General features: G+C 41.8%; 1 protein-coding gene across 4 annotated transcripts in view; it reads left to right on the top strand.

The window, feature by feature from the left end:
* Positions 1-19,563, top strand: part of LOC141117096 (high affinity immunoglobulin gamma Fc receptor I-like) — a 40,283-nt gene that overhangs the window by 2,804 nt on the left and 17,916 nt on the right. For 2 of the 4 annotated variants that reach the window (XM_073609709.1, XM_073609708.1), the window contains exons 3-7: positions 4,846-5,103; positions 8,358-8,606; positions 11,474-11,749; positions 15,524-15,805; positions 15,955-16,230. In XM_073609709.1, coding sequence (XP_073465810.1) covers positions 4,846-5,103; positions 8,358-8,606; positions 11,474-11,749; positions 15,524-15,805; positions 15,955-16,230 — 1,341 coding nt within the window. The remainder of the gene's footprint in view (positions 1-4,845; positions 5,104-8,357; positions 8,607-11,473; positions 11,750-15,523; positions 15,806-15,954; positions 16,231-19,563) is intronic. The other 2 variants (XM_073609711.1, XM_073609710.1) reach the window with 2 other exon arrangements.

The following is a 19,563-nucleotide window of genomic DNA, read 5'->3' as shown; positions in this document are numbered from 1 at the left end:
CGGGGGTTAGCCTTCGTCGCAGGAGGAGCATTTTTTTGGGGGGGTATGGCGGGCGTCATAATTGACGATGAATCTACATCGGAGGACATTTTTTTTTATTTTTTAAATAAAGGAATTGTCAAAAAATGCCTGTCTTTATTTATCTTTGACACTTTTTTTGGTGAATGGGTAGGAGTACAATATAACCCATACTCATTCACATAATGAGGGAGCCGGGACCTGGTGGCCTCCTTGTTAAAGGGGGCTTCCAGATTACGATAAGCTCCCTGCCTGCAGACCCCCAGAACCACAGCCCCGGGTTGTTGGGCAGAGGCCCTTGCATTGATACATGTCCCCCAGGGCAGTACCCGGGCCCCCATGCCCTTTTTATGGCTAATAACTTGCATGTAAGCTTTCAAAATGGGCACTTTTGATTTTTCACGTTTCACGGTTTGTGGTTTGGGTCCGAGTTGTTGCGATGTTCGAGGTTTCTGGCGTGGACTGGATTTTTGTTTGGGGTCTTCGGCAAAAAAATTGCATCAATCCATTGTAGTACTACAATAGCGGCATCTATCTGTGTCCATACTTTTGCAATGTTTGCATCAAATAAACAAAGCATTCCCCTCTATGAAAAAATATGTGAATATGTAGAAAGCCTGTTAGCTAAAAGTTGACTTTATCTGAATATTTATGGAGTTGTAATTCAAAAATTCAAAAATCAGTTCAATTAATCAATTAATAGTAATTGGAAAACCCTCAGTTTCTTCTTTGGAATCAATGTAGTTATTTAGAATGATTGGAAATGACTAGGTGTGCAAGGGGTAATCAAAACAAATTAAGTTTTAAATTTATTCAGACTCTTACATCAGGAAAAGCCAATGGTTTTGGGGGGTTCAAATGGTCCCCCCTTTTTAGGGCTTGTAAAACCTCCATCTGAAGCGATCATACTAAGTACCCCTCAGGATTCCTCCAATATAATAAGTCCAGTATATACTTTGTTCAACATTGCCAAGCCCTGAAGAAGGAGGACCCTTTGAAAACCTTGCCTTTTTATTATATATGAATCTGAATAAAGCAGTAACATCTGTGAGTAGAGGAGGTAGAAGGGGCCCCTTCAGTCTCTTCATGAAGCCTCTGGTTGACAGCACTGAGAATAGTGAGGAGCGGTCTCTCCAGTCCTTTTGCAGTGGTGATGTGGATGGTGCAGCTGTAGACTGATTCCCAGATGTGATGCTTTGGTAGGATCCCAAAAAGCTGGGGGCACTGCTACTGAGGTCCTCTATCTCTCTACCGTCCCAAAGCCAAGCACCCCATGATTTCCTGGGCGGTCTGGTAAAAATCACCCCACCACTTCCCCTGAGTCTCATAGCTCCCCGGGAACTGTAGTCTTTCTTCTTGCTCCATACAGCACAGCAGCTGCTCACAGTACTACATATCCCAGAATGAAACTTGTGGCTGCGCCTTTCTACGGCCGCTCTTGTGTTTAGCTGATGGATGGGAAGAAGGAAAGAAGGAGAGGAGCAGAGAGAGAGTGAGTGGGAACACATGGAGACCTACAGCTATTTGTGGTTGAGCTGCTCAGAAACTGAACAGAGACCCTTCTGCCAGCACTTGGCTACAACAATTAAACTCAGTTCTGCTCCTTTAACTCAAACAGATATGGTATTACGCAAACCTATATCAACACATACAATATCATGATATAGCTTACCAACATGATATAAAGTGCTCAGTGCAAATATAAAGTGCAAAAAATATATAAAATATATTATATATAAAGTGCAATCATATAAAGTCCATCAAATATAGTGTGCTGAATAGGGATGAGCCCGATGTTCGAGTCGAACTTAAGTTCAACTCGAACATCGGGTGTTCGCCTGTTCGCTGAATAGCGAACAATTTGGGGTGTTCACGGCAAATTCAAAAGCCACAGAACACCCTTTAGAAGTCTATGGGAGAAATCAAAAGTGCTAATTTTAAAGGCTTATATGCATGGTATTGTCAAAAAAAGTGTTTGTGTAACCGAGTGACCCCGCCCCCTCTGACGCTATGGGAAAGCCATAGGGATGTCCCCGTGCGTCAGAGGGGGGCGGGGTCACCCGGCAACGTCATCATGTGGGCCCGCCCTCAGTTGTAAAAGAGCTGTCACCTGAGAGACCGGTCATTACGGCGGGTGCCTCACATGGAGGCAGATCGTAGGTGGTGTGCGGCTTTTTTTTTTCGGTCCGTCAGAGTGAGAGAAGAAGAAGACTTCGTGGGACAGTTTTATTTTTTTATTTTTTTAATAAAGCACTTGTCCCAAGGCGTTAATTGTCTTTTTTTACCATTTTCTAACATTTTTTGTGAAATGGTAGGGGTACATTTGTACCCCGTTGCCATTTCACACTGGGGGGGCGGGATCTGGGGGTCCCCTTGTTAAAGGGGCCTTCCAGATTCTGATAAGGCCCCTGCCCGTAGACCCCCACAACCACCGGTCAAGGGTTGTGGGGATGAGGCCCTTCTCCCCATCAACATGGGAACAAGGTGCTTTGGGGGGGCTACCCCAAAGCACCCTCCCAATGTTGAGGGCATGTGGCCTGGTACGGTTCAGGAGGGGGGCCCGCTCTCTCGTCCCCCCCTCTTTTCCTGCGGCCTGCCAGGTTGCATGCTCGGATAAGGGTCTGGTATGGATTTTTGGGGGACCCCACGCCATTTTTTTTATTTTGACGTGGGGTTCCCCTTAAAACCCATACCAGACCCGTCTGGTATGGATTTTGAGAGGGACCCCCACGCCATTTAAAAAAAAAAAATTGGTGGGTCTGCTATGGATTTTGTGGGGGACCCCCACGCCATTTTTTACAAAAAAATTGGTGCGGGGTTCCCCTTAATACCCATACCAGACCTGAAGGGCCTGGTATGGAATTTGGGGGGGCCCACATGCATTTTTTTATTAATTTTGGTTCGGGGTTCCCCTGTGGGGGAATCCCATGCCGTTTTTATCAATGAACTTTTTATGTGTATTGCCGGGACCAACAATTCATTATAGCCGCGAGTACTTTTAAATGACTTTTTTTCCTTTAGAAATGTCATTTTGCTCTCGGACTGTTCTAAACACGGGAAACATGCGCCCTTTTACAGGCATACTATAGACACCCCCCAGGTACAAAATTTAAAGGAATATTTCACTTTTATTGTTTCACTTTAAGCATTATTAAAATCACTGCTCCCGAAAAAACGGCCGTTTTTAAAACTTCTTTTTGCATTGATACATGTCCCCTGGGGCAGGACCCAGGTCCCCAAACACTTTTTAAGACAATAACTTGCATATAAGCCTTTAAAATGAGCACTTTTTATTTTTAATGCTCGTATCCCATAGACTTTAACGGTGTTCGCATGTTTGAACAAATTTTTTGCCTGTTCGCATGTTTTGCTGCGAACCGAACCGGGGGGTGTTCGGTTCATCCCTAGTGCTGAACTTGTAAACAGTTGCAGTGATTGTTCTTAGGTGACTATTCGTGCTCCCCTCCTTGGTCCCCACTCACCAGAAAAAGGCAGTAGGGGCACCTGTTAGTATCTCCAGATCAGCATGTCCCGTCAATGGTAACTGTATTGTATGGACACTACATAGGGATAACGCCTATCTTCCACCGGTATGATTAAAACATATGGACATCCTGGATCCTTCCCATCTTACTCAGTGATCAGGCACCCGTAAGGATGTGTAGCAATGAAGGAAAAAGAGTGTATATAGTATAATACTACAAGGTTTATTCAGAAGCTAAGGAGACCTAGTGACCATTGTTTGCACGCCAAGGCAGCATTTCTCTGCACGTTTTAAAGTTTTTTGATGTAAGTCTAACATTTTTGGATTTTTTGAATAAACCTCATTCAGCACACTATATTGGATGGACTTTATATGATTGCACTTTATATATATATATTATATTTGATATATTTTTTGCACTTTATATATGCACTGAGCACTTTATATCATGTTGGTAAGCTGCATCATGATATTTTATGTGTTGATATAGGTTTGCTTAATACCATATCTGTTTGAGTTAAAGGAGCAGCACTGAGTTTAATTTTTACTTTTGTTGTATTTATCGGGGTCTTTCACCTTTCACTTTAGCAGCAGCCCTATTATATTATAACATATTCCTTATTTACATAGCGCAGGTTCTTTCTTTCTTTGCTTCACAACTTTAAAGTGATTCTAAAAGTTCGTCTTTTGTTTTTTTTTTAAATAACAAACATGTCATACTTGCCTGTTCTGTGCAATGGTTTTGCACAGAGCAGCCCCATCTGCTTTATCTCAGGTCTCCTGCCAGCACTCCTGGCTCCTCCCCCTTGACCAGTGCCCCCAATAGCAAGCCGCTTGCTATGGGGGCACTGGTGCGTGCTTGCTCCCGAGCCTGGCTCTATTTGTCCATAAGACATATAGATCCGCGGCTCAGACACGTCCCCCGCTCTCTTTTCATTGGCTCACTCTCTGCAATTGACAGCAGTGGAATCCAAAGACTCCTGCTGCTGTGGCTCAGCCAACAAGGAGAGAGACCCAGGACAGCCGAGGCTCCCATGCACATCACTGGATTGTGAGGGGGCTTAGGTGGGTATAAGGGAGGGCCTGTGGAGGAGCAGCACACAGAAGGTTGTTTTTACCTTTCTGCATAGAATACATGAAGATAAAAAACCTTCAACCTGTAGAACCACTTTATTGACCGAGTCTCTTTAAGGAAGCAATGTAGGGGAATCTAATAGAACCAAGGGTTACCTGTGCAGAAAATTTGATAAGTCATAGGCAATAAAGAGATTTTATCCTCTGAAAATGAAATCTTTTTTTCAGTTGTGACTAACAATTCTCATGTACAACGTTCTATCTTATAGAATCTGCGCTGAGACCTGTGGTGACCTTCAACCCAAACTGGGACAAGATCTTCTCAACTGAGTCTCTAACAATGACCTGTAATGTGAGGTCATCTATTCCAGCAGATATGATCTACACCTGGTACAAGGATAATAAATGGAAAAACACAGAACAAAGCATTGTAATTATAAATGCAAAAACAGGTGACAGTGGGAATTACCGGTGTAAAGGCACCAAAACGGATATAAGTGACCCTGTCAGACTGGATGTCAGTAATGGTAAGTAATCACAGGGTTTTACCCACCATAAGATTACACATAGATACATAACATATTAATAAAGGTCCCTCCATTTAGTAGTTTACTTAGGCAGGCCATAGATTATTCAATTTTCCTTCCTGCAAACACAAAAAAATCGCTCAGTTTCCCCGTCGACACAATAGTCATTGTTGATGGTGGAATCCCTCCCATGGCGCTATTGTGTTATGCCGGCAGGGAGCCTTCCTGGCAAAACATGATGATTACTGGCTGCTAGCGGTTACAGCCTCCAGCAATAATAACATCCGAAAAATCTGACAGGCCGGTTGTACTGAAGTAGATCAATGTGGTGCACTGGAGTTGCCATGTTTGGAGTTGTGATCTGCGCATGAAGTTTTTCACAGGATACATGCTTATTTGTCTTTTTTCCCACATGATTTTATTTTATTGTCTTTGCATTATTGATATTGATGTTTATTTGAGAGCACAAGGTGTTTGCCTCGGGTTGAAAATTTTTAGGGGGAACAAAATACAGATTTTATTTTTCAATTCTATACAGTGTAGTGGTCAGGACTGTGCAATTTACAGCATAGAATTTATCATGTAGGGGTCAGAACTATATAATGTACAACCCAGTGTATGAAGAGCAGCAGTCAGGACTCTGTAATGTACAAAGTAACAATAGAGTGCCATGATCAGGGCTATGTAACAGACAACACAGCAGTGGCAGCTGGTGCTGTATATTTTTTTGGGGGGGGGCGGCAAACAAGACATCCCGCCGCCACTCCAGAATCCAGAAAACAGGCTGTCTCATATCCAAAATGACATCAGCAACAAAAAGGGGCGGCCTCTATAGGTACTCACACTGTTCACCCCCCCCCCCGTTCTCCGCACCGGCTCCCGTTCGTCCGATCGAGCTCCTGCTCTCTCCGCACCGGCTTCTGCTCATCTGATTGGGCTCCCCGCTCTCCGCACCAACACCCGCTCTCTCCGCGCTGGCTCCCGCTCGTCTGCACCGGCTCCCCGCACTCCGCACCAACGCCCGCTCTCTCCATGCTGGCTCCCGCTCATCTGCACCAGCTCTCCGCACCGGCTCCCGCTCATCCACTCCATCTCTTCCCTCCGACTACAGGCATTGCTTCTCCTCCCAGCCGAACAGGAGGCGGGTCCTGAGACCCGCTCTAAGACTCACTGGCCAATCGGGTCTCAGGAACCGCTTCCTGATTGGCCGGGAGGAGAATCAGGAAGACATAAACCTGGTATCCCCATGTTTGGCCAGCGGTCAGCTACAAGATAAAAGTGGTCCCTGCGGCAGGTTTGCCGCAAGATCACTTTTATCGGCGGCGGGAGAGAGACCCCCCTCCCGCCGCGCTCCAGTGCCCTCTGCCGCTTACCGGAGCCATCGGCAACGGTGCAGGCGATCCGGTCCTCTTCGTGCCTGTGCATGGAGACAAGTGAGGGGAAGATGGCCCCCACCCGTCTCCATAACACTGCAGGGTGGAAACTGCGTTTAGGTATATTTATATATATTTTTTAAATATTTTTTGCACTCTTGCATCTTTATTTCAGAGCTAATGGACCATATCACTATTATCTTATTATATGGCATTGATTATCTCATTAGTCATATACTGAGAATAGCCTATCATTTACCCTATATATAGAATTTGTTATTGCACTGTGTTTACGTATATTTATGTATACTTTTATATTTCAGAGCTAATGGACTATCATTATCATCTGATTATATGGCATTGATTATCTCATTATTTATATACTGAGAATAGCCTATCATTTACCTTATATATAGGATTTGTTATTGCACTGCTTTTACGTATATTTATATACACTTTTTTGATCCTTTGTTGCACATAAGCACTGTTTGCACTCTTGCACCTTTATTTCAGAGTTAATGGACTATTATATCGTTATTATCACCTGATTATATGGAATTGATTATTTCATTACTCATATACTGAGAATAGCAATTATTAACCTTATATATAGGATTTGTTATTGCATGCATTTACGCATATTTACTCATACAGGATTATTAGTATATCATTGTTTAGTGAAGTTGCATATACAATAGATCCTCCAGCAGCCAGCATCAATGGACCCTTTAGCACATCCCAGCACCCCTTGCCATTAGATACATTCAGTCCTGGAGGTGTCGGAACCTCATTCCCCCATGTTCCCGCTGAAAAAAAGCCCTGGCTAAGGGACTGAGTTTGCAGCCTGAACTGTGTTGAAACATTTCATATTTTGGGGCCCTACCCCTTTATCAAAGAAGAAGAAGAAGTGCATATGGTACAAAAGTACATATGGTGCTTACAATGAGGTCCAGGAACTGGACACCAAAAATGGAGATCAAGGATGGGGGAGGGGGGACTGAGAACAAAGCTTTGCAAAATTAAGGCTGGACCAGGCAGTGCTTTTGGAAGATAACAGCGGTGCTGCCAATTCAGCTCACAATCTCCTGCCATTGTCATCTCCTGGCAGCACTGACCAGTGGTGACCTGACATCCAATGGAGGTTATTTGCCTAGTTACGTACTCTGATTATGTCGATACTTTGTAAGTACAATTTATCTTTATTTTATTAATTAAAGGCTCTTTTGTTCCAATTCTACCCCAGTTATATACTGTATGTCTTCTGATATACATGAAGCTTCCATTGAGTTGCGCTACAACCAAAGATTCTACCCTTGGTCTAGCAATGCCTTTGCACAGCATTATGCCATGTCATTGGCAAGACTGGTACAACGTGATGTCCTGCCTGGTACACACAATGGGATTATCGGGCGAATGATCGTCTGGTTTTTATTTTTTGGGTTTTTTTTGCATGCTGGTCTCATATCGAAAATAAACAGGTTACTAAAGTTACAAAAATTCTCATATGACAGAATAAAAATTTGGAAGTAATGTAATGTATTGTATTGTATTTTTGGAAGAAAACTGTACAGATTAAATGAAAATCATACGATCTGGTATCACACAAGAAAAATGTTTGTGCTTGTCCCATCCGATAATTTCACATGACCTGTCCTGATCGGCTCTCAAAAGCTATGTACTAACGATCAGACTATCGTATGATCACTTTGAAAGTGGTATTTTTCGTACGATTTTCTGATTGTGTGTACGGGTCTTAAGGGTGTAGGACAAGAATCCCCTGGGAGGTGGTGATTTATATAAAGGGGTGGGAGCTGCATGAAGGAGTAGAACATTCTTTAGTTATCTTTGCTCTAATAGGTTGTCTGTGGTTCTGTTTTTCAGACTATGTGATCCTGCAGGCTCCTCTCTATGTTCATGAAGGTGACAATGTGACTCTGAAATGTCACCATTATCCCACATATTCTGGAGGACAGACTATATTTTACAAGGACAATACTGTCATAAGAGATTGGGGATCAGATCCTGAGTTACATATTTATAACATAAACCTAGCAGGATCCAAAGGATATAAATGTACAAAAAAGGTCCCGTATTCTGAGTACAGTGGAGAAGCTTCTATACCTATGAAAGGTAAGTCCTGCAACATGATTTGGGTGGAGTGGTGCAGATTTGACCTCCTCAAGTGTTAATTATTCCCAGAGATCTCCTCTACTCTTCTAGATTTTAATTCGGTTAGCTCCTTACTTTGATTTTTCATATACTCCTGAGGAGAAGTCAGGAAGATGAAGGTGACACAGAAATGTTTATAATATAGGATTGAAAATAGACATTGCAGCATCTAGAGACAGACTAAAGTTTTTTATTAAACCTCTTGTTGTGTGCTCACACCATCTGTATCATTTATTACTATAATTTAGTATTGTAGTATACAGGGTGGGAGGACTGCCAAGGACAGGGGAGTACTGAGGACCTGGGGAGGTATAGGGGGGCAAGCACAACTAAGTGGTCCTTTTATTACTGACAGATTTTTGTGGGCTAAAGAAAATGTACCATACAAAGTGTGCCATGGTGAATCAGGTGGCTTTGTAACTCTCGCCATTCAGTCACTTGACATCTCAGAGCAGCAAAGGAAGTCAAAGGTGGAAGACTTTCCTTTCTTATGATGTTATCACAGGTATGAACAGGGATCATATAGCAATTTAATGCCCATAAAGTGTCACTGACAGCAGGTTCCCAATCTGATCGATGTTTGAGGCGGGGTTCACACTACTGTGAATTGGATGATGTTTTTAATAACCCTGAAAGGAAACACAGCTGTATCTTTGATCCTCTGTAGTTCTCATCAAGTGCACTGGAAACTGCTCCTCTGAAGTTGCTCAGAGCAAAAAGGAAACATTCATCGTTCAAAATTGCTTAAATAGATGCGTTTTTATTAAACATCAAAAGTGAATAGACCTCCATTCCCTTGTAGAAGTCACGTGACCAGTGACGCAACACGTCGGTCGGAGCCATTGACGTCACTTTCGGTGTCTCAGTAAACCCAGAAGAAGTGGGTTTACTCTTGGTATATGAGTATCTTAGGCATTTCACAACATGACTGCTATTTGAGTGGGCATTTTTATGTTTAATAAAAACACATCTATTTAAGCGATTTTGCGTGATGAACGTTTCATTTTCGCTCTGAGCAACTTCAGAGGAGCAGTTTCCAGCGCACTTGATGAGAACTACAGAGGATCAAAGATACAGAGGTGTTTCCTTTCAGGATTATTAAAGACCACTAAACCAGAGGCGTGATTTGACCCAATGGGTCCTCTCCTAAGATGAGCAGGCAACTCACCTAGAGGTGGCGGTGGGGGTTTATATCACTGAATTTTTATTGCTACATGGTACATCCTGGAGCAAGGTTATCCAAGGAAGGATCCGAGATTTTTTATTATTTTGTGGGACGTTATCACTTGAACTGTTTATCACCAGTTTGCGTTGTTTATTACACTATTGTGTGTTATTTATTATTCACGTTTTATAGTAATTTTTTCCAGCTGCTGTAGTATCAGGGATTCATGCACAGGTTGAATTAGCGCACCATTCTCTTTAGTGTTTTATCTGCTTACAAACAATTTTGTGAATTTTGCTCAAAATTGCCAAACTTTAAGTCTATGGGGGTGGATTTTGTAGTTGAAAGTACACAAATCCCTTAAATTACAGACTTGGGAGATGCCTCAAAGCTGTATGTGGATTAACAGAACAGCAGAATTTTCGGGAACAGCCTCAAAAACAGCATACTCTGGAATACTTGGCTTTGAAATTGAATATTTTTCTGGTCAATGAACTTGGCTTACATACCACAACAGCACTCCAATTAATTTCAGTTTAAAAAAAAAAGGCTTTTTTTCAGGTTTATTAGTGGCACATGCTTTTAATTATGCGGTACTAAATCTGTATTGACTGGGAAGTAGAAGCAGCAACAAATCTGAAAGCCATAGGAAGGTGTCTTCTTCATAATTATAGTGAAAGCAGGTATAGCTTGGTGAAAATTGGCCATTGCCACAATAGTCTGAAAGTTTAATTTCCTTTTAATTGCAGCACCAAACTGCATCATACTAAATGGAAAACCTTCTTTGGATATGTGAACAGTACAGTAGCAACTGAATATCACAGATTTACTATGGTGACTATGGTGGCATTTGCATAATTGCTTGTAGTCCAACTTAAGCAGCCCATAGATTATGCGATTTCTTTCCCCCACAGTCAGTGTTGATGGGAGAATCCCTCCCACAGCACTATTGTGTTCTGCTGGCAGAGAGCCTTCCTGGCAGGTCAGAACACAATGATTACTGCTAGCAGCTATAGACACCAGCAGTAATTGCATGTAATAAATCCAACAGACTGGTTGTTGTTTCCCCCTTGAAGCCATCTGACGTAATACATGATCTCTCTTTGTCTTGAAGGTTTGCTGGGGAGAGTTCTGGTTCTCTGAATATAGCTAAGTGTCTTGAGTTCTGGAGACATCCAAGTGCCATTATGTCCACTTGTCTTAAGGGAAAGGTGGCAGCTATAGGTGAAAATCTTATTATGTTCACAGAACCGGTAAACCTTACACCATTAATCTACGTTACTGAACCAAAGACCCCTGGGGGGTGGGGCTCCCGGTGGGAGTATGTTTAATTGGCTTTAAGATTTAATTTTATTGCCCCTCAACAAATAATTAATCTGTAGAATGCAGGAAATAATTGCTGTTCTTACCAAGAACATATTAGTACTCCAGGCCTGTTGTAAGGAACTGCACAATGTTGTTGATAGACACCATGGCTATGAGCAAAAACTGGTTTACCACCTTTAAAGCCACATCACATTTTAAAAATGCAGAGGAAATTAAACTAATTAAGTACAGACTATCGTGATCTATTACAGATGAACCTTGTAAAACCTACAGTATTGATCCCTTCGTTTGCTGCTAAAATAATGGAGGTTTACTGTTTGAAATTTATAATTTACAGAACTCTTCACAACTCCAGAAATAAAGGTGACCCCATTTCCAGTAATGGAAGGAGATAATGTAACTGTGACATGTCACACGAATGTGTCTCCATACAGACCAGAGACAGAACTGCAGTTTGCTTTCCACAAAGCTGAACAGAATGTTCAGAAATTTGGATCCTCTGACCAATATGGATTCCAGTTTGCTAAACTGGAGAATTCTGGGGAATATTACTGTGAAGTTTCTGGCAGAATGATAGTGAAGAGGAGTAAAGAGCTTAACATTGAAATAAATGGTAAGAGTAAAAAAAAAAGAATTGATAGATATGGTGAAATATTTGGTAAGGGTGACCAGAGAGAAACACTTTCTAAGAGCGACATATAGAGATCTTGGAAGTATATGGTACATGTGTAGGAAACTGACCACTGGGCAACAACACATGTTATAGAAATGAAAGCAAATGTTTTTGTAAGGAATATCATCTATTAAAAAGACATCTACCAAAATGAACATATGTGGGATTCAGATGCTGATGGCCTTCTGACAATGCTAGTCACCTGGCTATCACACCACATATGCACCAAGTGAAGCCAAAACTCCAATTGTATACAATTGTTCCGCATCAATGACTTCCAACTGATTAAATGAAGACGATCAACATAAAACTAGGCAACAAGGATTTCCCAAGAAAGATTACAATGGCAGCCACAGTGGCTCTATCACATTTGGTTTTCTTAAGCTTAAAATTGATATAGGCATATTTGTAGATCTGAATATTTTTTAATGTCTATGGTTGCAGAAGCTACCAATTTCTGACCACAGGAAGAGAGGCAAATCTAAAAAAAAACGTTGCCCACTCACTATTGACACTCCGGTACTCCTTTTCATCCCTCTCGACTAGTGTAAACATGTATGCTTGGCCAAGTTGAGCACATCTGTTTCTGAAGAACTTCATAGGATTTTCACTGGGATGTCAAACCACCATCTGAAGTCTAATAGGTACCCCACAAGGCTATCTATCAAAGTGCCGTATATTTTTTCTCCATGGAAAAACAGACTTTATTTTATGTCAGCCATAACAAAATATAACCAAGTATTGATTTAGATTATGCTTGGTGTGCTGGTTTTCTCTTCATCACTGGATTCTGTACGGTACCATTGCAAAGCCACGCACCAACCTTTCACAAGGGTTACCTATGGATGTCTGTGCTATATGGTTTGAGGAACAGCAATTAAAACACGACAGACGTTCTAACCATCTAACGGTTTAAACTAAAAATAAAAAGTTTTGGTTTAGATATACCTTGTACAAAAATGTACATTGTAACAAAAAACTGAAATTAAGGTGCCACACCATTGCTAAGAGGTCCAGATTGTCCAAATTCAGGGGGACAATCCAAAAAGTATCTGTAACGAAACGTCCCACACACCTTGAGTGCTTTCGTCATATACCGCTTCCTCCCAGTCTGAATATAGATATCAGATATTCCAAATCGCTGACCACCACAAATTAGGCAGTACTCATTTGGTTGCTCAACATGAACTGTTTATTAGAACATAGAATACAGTCTTTTATACATTTGAAAAGGAGCTTCCCCCCTCCTGCTCATATTACTCTAACAATACACCTGTAACCAGAAACATAAATTAACATGAGCTAATTAACTAATCATTTCCAGACTAGGTGACTCAGAGATATGATCTTTCAGGTCCTAGCCTTGTTGTCTCCTAGCTCCCTAAGTACAATACAAATTATCATAAATATCAACACAGAACTCCCTCACACAATAGCAGAGTTAATTAACACAAATAACAAAGGGTGAGAGACTCTTCAGACTAGTAGACAACAGGAGACTCAGGGCTTTCCCGATTTCATTAATCAGCATTCCTTTCACATATATCTGCTATGAGTCCCACACTGGCAGAGACCATCATGGCCTCCTTAATAATGTCCTTTCGCATTACATAACAGAATATCTTCCTAAATGCTTGTAGCTCCCTCAAATGTCAGGGCCCATAGTCGGTAGGCAAGAGGCTAGCATTCAGTCCCCTCCAAAAGCCTCTGTTGCTGGTGAGTCTATCACAATTCTCCCCCATCAAAAGTCGACTAACAAGGTCTCAGACCCCCACCTGGTCTGGACATGCGTTAGTCGGGCAGAGTGAACTCACATAGTCAGCCCACATGATCTCCATTCTTGGCTGCAAGGAATCAGTAGGTGTGGGGCAGAGGTCTCTGTCCAGCGGCCAGCGCTTCAGCTGGGTGGTTTTTAACGTTCCGAGGCTCGGCACTCTGTCCTGTTGCCAGCGGTTCAGCTGAGAGTAGAAACTTCACTACATCAGCTTGTCGCTGGGCAGGAAGGCTGACTGCCCTGGCTCCCTGGAACTCCGCAGTTGTTGTTGGTGCTGGGCAGAGGTTGGTAGCACTGCTTGCTGTTAGTGGAGACTACAGGCCCATTGCATTCTCCCCCTGGATTCTGATCTTCTGCTCGGGAGTGACTGCCACCTCCTCACCCTGGGCCTGCAGAACTGCCGCAGGTGTTGAACAGTAGTCTTGGACCCTCTGCCTGGTTGCCAGCGCTTCAGCTAGAGAAGTTTCTTGTAACTCCACAGATGCTGCTGGCAGGAAATCCCATGTCCCTGTTGTGGGAGAAAGGCCAGCTGCCTGAAGCTGCTGTTGGTGCTCGGCAGAGGTTAGCAGAGCTCAGCCCTGTTGTTAGCATTTCAGTTTTGGGGATGGCAATCTCTGGAGTTTTCACTGCCGATTCTCTGGCATGCTGCTGAACGTGTTCTAGCAGTTTCCTGTACAGGGGGTCCCCTAGTTACAAACATCCCACTTACAAACGACTCCTACTTACAAAGGAAGGCAGACAACAGGAAGTGAGATGAAATCTACCCCTAGGAAGGGAAATTCTCTCCTGTAAGAGCTATTTTGGGGAAAAGGTACCTCCACTGATGCTTTATCACTAAGGCCTGTTTCCACAACAACCCAAAATTTTCAAAATCCAATTGTCATTGGGACAGAAAGTGAGGTGAAATCTTCTGAACAGAGGCACACACAGCAAAACAAATGTTACAGGGGTGTTAACCATTCCCTATGCTATCCAAAAAGCTTAAAAATAGTTTTTTTGGCTGGAGCTACACTTAAAAAAATGTACCTGTTCCGACTTACAAACAGATTCAACTTAAGAACAAACCTATAGTCCCTAACTTGTTTGTAACCCGGGGACCCCCTGTATTCCCTTTCCAGATGCTGTTCCTTCCTTAGCAAATATTCCAGATCCAGTTTAAGCTCTGAGACCCCTGCAAGACCGAGCATAGCCTCTCTATAATCTCAAAGGTCCTCCAGGGTAGGTTCTCCTTCATTGCCAATCACAAAACCATCAGTAAGGCTCTCACACAGCAATCCAGGGCCACCAAAGTCATATCCCTCCGCAGAGCATTCTGTTGTCTCCCCTAAATATTCCTGCTCTGCATGCCATTGAAGAGCCCGATAATGATTGTCCAGCTCTATCTCCTACTGGACCAGCCTGTCCAACTCAGACACCCATTGCTCCTGGGGCCGCTCTCCCAGGAATTCCATCGGCAAAGCCCGCTGGTCACTGACCCGGTGCTCTGGGGTTGGAAAGCACTTTCCCTGTTGCATACCAGCGACCTGGAGGGCTCCAATCCAGAGTCCTACCCGAATCTGCAGCCTGAGCTCCGGGTATTCCTCAGATACAGTCCTGAAGAATGCTGAAAGGACGATCCGCAGAAGCCCCGGGAACTCTGATGCCAGGTCCAGATCAACATAAATATTTAAAGATAACAATACCAGTGAGATAACCATTTGGGTCTAGTGCTATTTTTCCACGTTCCTCAAATGTTTAAAATCAAAGGAGTCAAGCACCATCATGACATTTTCCTAGACAAGGAGCACATCATACCCCAGTAACAACCAAATCTGGTTGCCCCATACACAAGACAAGTTAAAATTTTGTTTTTGAAACCCTAAAACATGTAAGTGAGCTTTTCACACAGGTCATATTTTACAACTATTTTATTTTTGTTTTTATTTTATTCTCTCCTTCAGAGCCCTTCACTCAATCAGAAATCATAATGACCCCAAATCAAATGACAGAAGGAGACAATATGACCCTGAACTGTCACACAGTACGTAGCGAACTCATTCCTGATACAGGTCTGGAATTTGCTTTTTACAGAGATGGACAAAATGTTCAGGAATTCAGTTTATTTAATCAATATGAAGTCCAGTCCGCTGAGACAAAGCATTCTGGGACTTATTCCTGTAAAGTGACGTTTTCAACAAACAAATTAACAAGGAGCAGTAAAGAGTTATACATCCAGATACAAGGTGAGCAGAACAGGTGCCATGGTCTTATCATATAAGAGGAAAAATAGGTTTACTATTTACTATACTGTCCATTTGTAAAATATATCAGACATAATTCTGTATACTGATCTTGTCTGATATGCTTACTGTTGCATTACTTTCCTATGCAGAGCTCTTCTCTAAGCCAAAAATTGAGATGATCCCAGTTTTGGTCAGTGAAGGCAATCAAATGATCCTAAAATGCAATACAATTGTAATAAGAAACAACACTGAACTTCAATTCGCATTCTACAAGAATATACAGAAAATTCAGGAATTCAATTCATCTCATCAGTATGTAGTCCCATCGCCTCATCTGGAGGATTCTGGGAATTATTATTGTGAAGTAAGAAGTTTAAAAAGCAATGTGAAAAAGAAGAGTGAGGAATTAAAAGTAGACCTACAAGGTGATCATAACTTATATTTTAAATGGAGGCCTCAATAACAGTTGATGATGTACATGCTGTGCTTACCATCCAGAAAGCAAAATATGTGTAGAGGTGCTAACACTTATATATAATCTGATTGGCCAAATCTGTTGAGGGGAAAAGGAAGTATGAGACATTCTTTGAAGCAACACGCTGATCATCCACTGGGGTACGTTGGTCCATATGGGATATCTATAAATAATATTATATACTTTCAAGTAAAAATAGAAATATACTGGGAAGTAATGCTGTCCTTCAATTCCAACTCTCCTCCTCGGAAATAAGCATAGGTCTAAATACCCTAACAGATGACCCACAATGTGTTAAGATGGTGGTGGAGACAGAGTTTTGTTGGAAGGCGCAGATCTTGCTCTAGGATACCTACGCTCTTGAGAAGTCTTATGTGAGTGTGTAATTGGTTAAAGTGGACTTACCTTTTAAGATATTTGTATGGTATATTGTGGTTTCCCTCCCACTTGGTTGGAGAGTAGGGTGTCCCTTCTCCCTCCCTTATGTTGCTCCCTCTACTTGCCTTTCTAATATTGAATGTATGTTTCTTTTTGTCTTGGTTAACAAAAAAATCATACATAAATAGCAGAAAAAAGGATGCAAAAAGAAAAATATTTTTATGAATAGTACCTTTGTGAAGCACGTAAAGAGAAATAGATTTGTAATGTCAAGACACTAGCATAGCCATAGCAGCACATGTACAGTGCCTTGCAAAAGTATTCACCCCCTTGGCTTTTTACCCACTGTATTTTGTTACATTACAGCCTTTAGTTCAATGTTTTTTTAATCTAAATTATATGTGATGGATCAGAACACAATAGTCTAAGTTAGTGAAGTAAAATTAGAAAAATATATACATAAAACTATTCTTCATAAATAAAAAACTGATAATTGGCATGTGCGTATGTATTCACCCCCTTTGTTACATAGTTACATAGTTACATAGTAGGTGAGGTTGAAAAAAGACACAAGTCCATTAAGTCGAACCTATGTGTGATTATGTGTCAGTATTATATTTTATATCCCTGTATGTTGCGATCATTCAGGTGCTTATCTAATAGTTTCTTGAAGCTATCGATGCTCCCCGCTGAGACCACCGCCTGTGGAAGGGAATTCCACATCCTTGCCCCTCTTACAGTAAAGGACCCTCTACGTAGTTTAAGGTTAAACCTCTTTTCTTCTAATTTTAATGAGTGGCCACGAGTCTTGTTAAACTCTCTTCTGCGAAAAAGTTTTATTTCTATTGTGGGGTCACCAGTATGGTATTTGTATATTGAAATCATATCCCCTCTCAAGCGTCTCTTCTCCAGAGAGAATAAGTTCAGTGCTTGCAACCTTTCCTCATAACTAACATCCTCCAAACCCTTTATTAGCTTTGTTGCCCCTCCATTTCCAGTACATCCTTCCTGAGGACTGGTTCCCAGAACTGGACAGCATACTCTAGGTGCGGCTGGACCAGAGTCTTGTAGAGCGGGAGAATTATCGTTTTATCTCTGGAGTTGATCCCCTTTTTAATGCATGACAATATTCTGTTTGCTTTGTTAGCAGCAGCTTGGCATTGCATGCCATTGCTGAGCCTATCATCTACTAGGACCCCCAGGTCCTTTTCCATCCTAGATTCCCCCAGAGGTTCTCCCCCCAGTGTATAGATTGCATTCATATTTTTGCCACCCAAATGCATTATTTTACATTTTTCTACATTAAACCTCAGTTGCCCACCCCATTCATTTGTTCAGATCTTTTTGCAAGGTTTCCACATCCTGCAGAGAAGTTATTGTCCTGCTTAGCTTAGTATTGTCTGCAAATACAGAGATTGAACTGTTTATCCCATCCTCCAGGTCGTTTATGAACAAATTAAATAGGATTGGTCCCAGCACAGAACCCTGGGGAACCCCACTACCCACCCCTGACCATTCCGAGTACTCCCCATTTATCACCACCCTCTGAACTCGCCCTTGTAGCCAGTTTTCAATCCATGTACTCACCCTAAGGTCCATGCCAACAGACCTTATTTTGTACAGTAAACGTTTATGGGGAACTGTGTCAAATGCTTTTGCAAAATCCAGATACACCACGTCTACGGGACTTCCTTTATCTAGATGGCAACTCACCTCCTCATAGAAGGTTAGTAGATTGGTTTGGCAAGATCGATTCTTCATGAATCCATGCTGATTACTGCTAAAGATACCGTTCTCATTACTAAAATCCTGTATATAGTCCCTTATCATCCCCTCCAAGAGTTTACATACTATTGATGTTAGGCTAACTGGTCTGTAATTCCCAGGGATGTATTTTGGGCCCTTTTTAAACATTGGTGCTACATTGGCTTTTCTCCAATCAGCTGGTACCATTCCAGTCAGTAGACTGTAAAAATTAGGAACAATGGTCTGGCAATCACCTGACTGAGTTCCCTAAGTACCCTCGGATGCAAGCCATCTGGTCCCGGTGATTTATTAATGTTAAGTTTCTCAAGTCTAATTTTAATTCTGTCCTCTGTTAACCATGGAGGTGCTTCCTGTGTTGTGTTATGAGGATAAACACTGCAGTTTTGGTTACTGAAGCCCCCCGATTCACTCGTGAAGACTGAGGAGAAGAATAAATTCAATACCTTCGCCATCTCCCCATCCTTTGTAACCAGATGTCCTTCCTCATTCTTTATGGGGCCAATATGGTCTGTCCTCTCTTTTTTACTATTTACATACTTTCTTGGGATTTTTTTTGCTCTCCTCCGCTATGTGTCTTTCATGTTCTATCTTAGCCGTCCTAATTGCACCCTTACATTTCTTGTTGCATTCTTTATAAAGTCTAAATGCTGAGGATGATCCCTCAACCTTATATTTTTTGAAGGCCTTCTCCTTTGCTTTTATATGCATTTTTACATTGGAGTTAAGCCATCCAGGACTTTTGTTCGCTCTTTTAAATTTAATACCCAATGGGATGCATTGGCTAATGCCCTTATTTAATATGCTCTTAAAGCAAACCCATCTCTCCTCCGTGTTGTTTTTTCCTAATATTTTATCCCAATTTATGCCTTTTAGCAAGGTTTGTAGTTTAGGAAAGTTGGCTCTTTTGAAATTCAGTGTCTTTGTATTTCCTTTATGTTTCCTATTTGTGTGATTTATACTGAAACTAATTGACCTGTGATCGCTGTTACCTAAATTGCCCCGTATATCCACATCCGTGATCAGGTCTGTATTGTTGGTAATCAGTAGATCCAGTAATGCTTTATTTCTAGTTGGTGGGTCTACCATCTGACCCATAAAATTGTCCTGCAAGACATTAAGGAACTGGCAAGCCTTAAAT

The sequence above is a fragment of the Aquarana catesbeiana genome, linkage group LG13 (assembly GCF_042186555.1).
Source record: "Aquarana catesbeiana isolate 2022-GZ linkage group LG13, ASM4218655v1, whole genome shotgun sequence".
Taxonomy (NCBI): domain Eukaryota; kingdom Metazoa; phylum Chordata; class Amphibia; order Anura; family Ranidae; genus Aquarana; species Aquarana catesbeiana.
The sequence above is the reverse complement of the archived record's forward strand: the minus strand, read 5'-3'. Positions and strand labels throughout refer to the sequence as shown.